The 4,199-nt window shown below is 62.8% G+C and overlaps 1 protein-coding gene across 2 annotated transcripts in view; it reads right to left on the bottom strand.

The window, feature by feature from the left end:
* RSPH14 (radial spoke head 14 homolog (Chlamydomonas)) overlaps positions 1–4,145 on the bottom strand; it is a 6,450-nt gene extending 2,305 nt beyond the window's left edge. For both annotated transcript variants that reach the window (XM_014533371.1, XM_014533370.1), the window contains exon 1: positions 3,846–4,145. In XM_014533371.1, the coding sequence (XP_014388857.1) occupies positions 3,846–3,876 (31 nt within the window). In that variant the 5' untranslated portion in view covers positions 3,877–4,145. The remainder of the gene's footprint in view (positions 1–3,845) is intronic.
* Between the last annotated feature and the right edge of the window lie 54 nt (positions 4,146–4,199).

Here is a 4,199-nt window from a genome sequence, read left to right as displayed (position 1 = left end):
GGGACAGGCAGGGGCGAGGCCAGTCCTGCAGGAGGCTGTGGGTGGCAGGCAGGGGTGGGATCCATGAGGCCCCAGAGGACCCGGGAAGGTACCAGCTTTTGGTCGCCTATGACTGGGGGGCATCGCCCTTTTATTAAGATATATATTATTATTGATTTCAGAGAGCGGGGGGAGAGAGAGAGAGAGAGAGAGAGAGAAACATCAATGAGGAGAGAGAATCATGGATCAGCTGCCTCCTGCACACCCCCTACTGGGGATGGAGCTCACAACCTGGGCCTGTGCCCTGACCTCCTGGTTCATAGGTTGATGCTCAACCACTGAGCCCCGCCGGCCGGGCGTGCCAAGGGTCTTGAAGTGTCCCACGGAGGGGCTCCACGTGGCGTGGCTGGGGCACTGGTGCCGGGAGAAGCCCGAGGCAGTGGGCCTGCCTCAGGAGGGGCTCAGCCTGGCTCCTTCCAGCCCGAGTCCCTCCTGGGGAATGTCTGCGGAGGCTGCCGGAGGAGGACCCAGAACCGGCCCGGTGGCACCCCTAGGGGCCCCGCTCCCACGTGCCCAGAGCAGCACTCACGGGGCAGTGAGCAGGGACGCCACCAGGGCCGGGCAAGCACCTCTCTGCCGCCTCCCCAGCTAAACCTTCTAATTGACTCCAGAGACAAGTAAACAGGTTCATTAGCCTAAAGGTCTCCAGTGCCAATTAGCACCAGGGTTTCCTCTTTGAAGGCATCCCCCGTCCTTTTCTCAAAGGACATCAAATGGCAGCCCAGGGTGAGGGGTGTGGTGAGAGGGGCAACAGGCAGTCGGCAGAGCCAGCAGCGTCGGGGGCCCGGCCGCTTCTCGCTGGGTGGGGAGCAGCCATTTTTTCGCGGGTCACGACGCCAGGAAGAGCAGCTTCCTGATTGCTGAGTCCGGGGCTTTTTACGATTTACTAAACACGGATCCAAAAAAAGGCTTAAGTTGGATCCTCACTGTGTCCAGCTGTGTGACCCTGAACAAGGCGCTGAGCCTCTCTGAGCCTCTCCCCCCCCCCTCCGGGGGGGGGGGGGGGGGGTGCGATGCCAACGGGGTAGCAGGTGGGAACGGGCTCTGTGCAAGGACTGTCGCCGTAGGCCCAGGACATCGGGCCCAGCACAGCAAGAGTCCCCCGAATTCCACCAACTCGGAGTCCCTGCCGCAAGCGAGAGCCTGGAGGGTGTGTGGGGGGGACGGATACACAGGCAGAAGCTGTACAGTCCCCGCCCACAAGCCGCCTCTCAGAACAGACCCCTGCCCGACGCACCCCGAGGCCTCCTGCTCCTGCTCCTGCTGCGCTTCCCTGCAGGCCCGGCCCGCAGGCTCCCGACCTGCCCCAGGCCTGGTATCCAATCAGGGCTTGACTGTGGCTTCCCGTGCTATAGGGTCTGGCCTTCTAGGGAAACCCAGGGACAGCGACTGCTGCCGGCGGGGCCATTGGGGGGGGGGGGTGCTTGCGGGGAGGCGGCGCACAGGGAGGCGGTCGAAGTCAGAAAGTCGAGATATTGGCCCTGGCCTAATTGGCTCAGTGGATAGCGCGTCGGCCTGTAAACAGAGGGTCCCAGGTTCGATTCCAGTCAAGGGCACATACCTCGGTTGCAGGCTGCTCCCCGGCCCGGGGCGTTGGTCAGGGCACATGTAGGAGGCAACCCATCGACGTGCCCAAGGCCACACAGTGGCCGGGCCGGGCCGGACCCCCGGCTCCCCGGGCCTCCTTCCTCGGGCATTTGTCTTGGGCCTCCGCCTGCAGAATGCTGAGCACGGGGACCGGTTCGTTTTGAGACGGAGGGAGAAAATTAAAAATAAAACGCGTGCCGGGTGTGTCTTGCTGCTCGTTCACTTAGCTGCTTCTCAGCTAAAAGGAGAGTCGGGCCTGGCTATTTATAACTAACCCAGATCTGCAACAGCGTGTTCAAGTGTGTGTGTGGGGGGGGGTGCAGAGACCCCGGGGAAACAAACTGGAGGGGCCCAGCTGGCCCCCCACTGCCTGAGAATGGGCCGGCAGGGGGTGGGGGACAGACAGGTGGGACACGAAGCCACGTCCGCCAGCAGGGGACCATCGCCAGAGGCCCGTAGGCCACAAGCCACCACCGCCCGCCCCTGGGGGAGTGGGGAGACAGGGGGAGCGTCCGCGAGGACCTGTCCTTACAGCACAGGTTGCCACGTGTGTAGATGAGGAATTCCAGGGTCCGGGGGCCTGGATGGGCAGGGAGAGAGGCCCGGGGAGCTGGGCCTCAGGGGGCGGAAGGGTGAGGGCACGAGCCCTGGTTCAGCCTGGCTGGGTGCGTTCGGCGGCTGATGAGCCAGAAAGCTCCGCCGGGATTGAGGGTCACCACGTCCACAGGTGGACCCCCACTTCGGTTGTGGTTTGGGCATTTCCTGGGGGAGGGGTTCCCGCCGCCCCCGCGGGCTCTCCTCAGCCCGCTGCCCCTGCTGGGTTGGCGAGATGCCGCCAGGTGGGTTCGCCACCAGGGCCCTACCCCTCTTCCCACCACAGAGCCCCAGATGTTGTCTCTGGTCCTGTTGTCCTGGCCAGTAAGGACTCAAAACGGAGCGCTGGCCCTGCCTGGGGACCGCACAACTGTGCCAGGCACCCACCTCGACTCACAGTGACTCGCCCGTCCAGCTTTCGCCTTGTATGACCCCCCTGCCCCGAACTCCTGGCACACCGACCCCCACCCCTGTGCCTGCCGTGGCTCGCAGGGACCCTTCTCCGTCCTCGGCTTACTCAGCCTCGCTCCCCAAGGCACGGGACATGGCTCCCCATGTCTTCCTTCTCGAGACACGCCCTGCCCAGGGCTCTGGGGCCCTCCATGCCCTGTTTCCTGGCCACCTCTCCAGCTGCTCCTCCATCCGCATAGCCAGCGCCACCCCTTCCTCCGGCACCTCCTACAGCCCCCTGACGTCTCTGCTTTATTTTCTCGGGACTGACTACTTGTCATCTTTGTCATCTGGTTCTGCATGTTAGGACAACTCATACGGTGGGAGCATGCCTACTGTAAATGTAAAACAAAATATTGTCTTCCTCCCTCTCAAATTTAAAAAAACTAACCAGAGCCCGGCTGGCATAGCTCGGTGGTTGAGCATCGATCCATGAACCAGGAGGTCAGTGCACAGGCCCGGGTTGCGGGCTCGATCCTCAGTGTGGGGTGTGCAGGAGATCAATGATTCTCTCTCCTCATTGATGCATCTCTCTCTCCCTCTCCCTTCCTCTCTGAAATCATATATATATATATATTAACTAACCTTAAAACTCTCCAGGGGGTCTCAGGCCAATGTCCCCAATTCTCCACACGGGCCACCCTCCTGGCATGACTGTGCCAGCCCCGCCGCAGCCTAGTGTTAGCACATCCTCACACTCACTGGTCCCCTCTGGGGTCCCCCAGGCCTCACGCCCCTCCACGCCCAGTGCCTTCCCCACCTTGGAACATGCCTCTCTCCTGCCCCCAGTCACGGGCCACTGCCCCTCCTGCTGTCCCACTGCCCAGTGCTTCCCCGGCCACAGGCCCCCAGGCCCCTGCTGGGTCTTCGCTATCAAGCCCCGAACAACTGTCATGGTGGATTATGTCCTGCTGTCCGCCTCTGCCCCGCAGACAGGGGGGTCTAGCAGGCAGGGCTGGGTCTGTCAAAACCCTAGACCTGTGCCTTGACCTGTGCCTGGTGCAGAGGAGGTCATCGATAAGGGCTGCCGTGTGAAGGAATTCCACCGCAGAGGAATCACACCACAGAGGGCACGGGATGATGCTGATGCCACGGTCGGTGTCCAGCGGGCAGAGCCAGATGCCCGCCTCTGTCTCCCGGCCACAGACCTGGGCTGGGGCCAACACCCCATCTACCTCTGCCAGCGGTCAGCGCCAGTGCTCCCATGCCCACGAGTGCGTGCTCCTTGTAATATGGCCATGACGGCGTAAACGTAAAGCGACAAGGTCAGAGTTGGCTGGCAGCGCCTGCACTTCACCAGCGATGCTCTAGGAGGGACAAAGCTCCGCGTTGGGATGGAGAAGACAGCATTTAAGCACAGGAGTGGGCGGGGGACGGACTCCTGGCGCTGAGGCCCACAGATGGGCTCTCGGACACTGAACACAGAACTGGGCAGGCTGCCCTCGGGGGCATTTTGCTGAGCAGCACCCCATGCCTTCTGCACGGGGACCCCGGCCCTCACTGGGCTGGCTCCCTCCCACCGCTCTGGG

This window comes from Myotis brandtii, unplaced genomic scaffold (assembly GCF_000412655.1).
Source record: "Myotis brandtii unplaced genomic scaffold, ASM41265v1 scaffold97, whole genome shotgun sequence".
NCBI classification, from domain to species: domain Eukaryota; kingdom Metazoa; phylum Chordata; class Mammalia; order Chiroptera; family Vespertilionidae; genus Myotis; species Myotis brandtii.
This window is presented reverse-complemented; position numbering and strand designations above follow the sequence as displayed.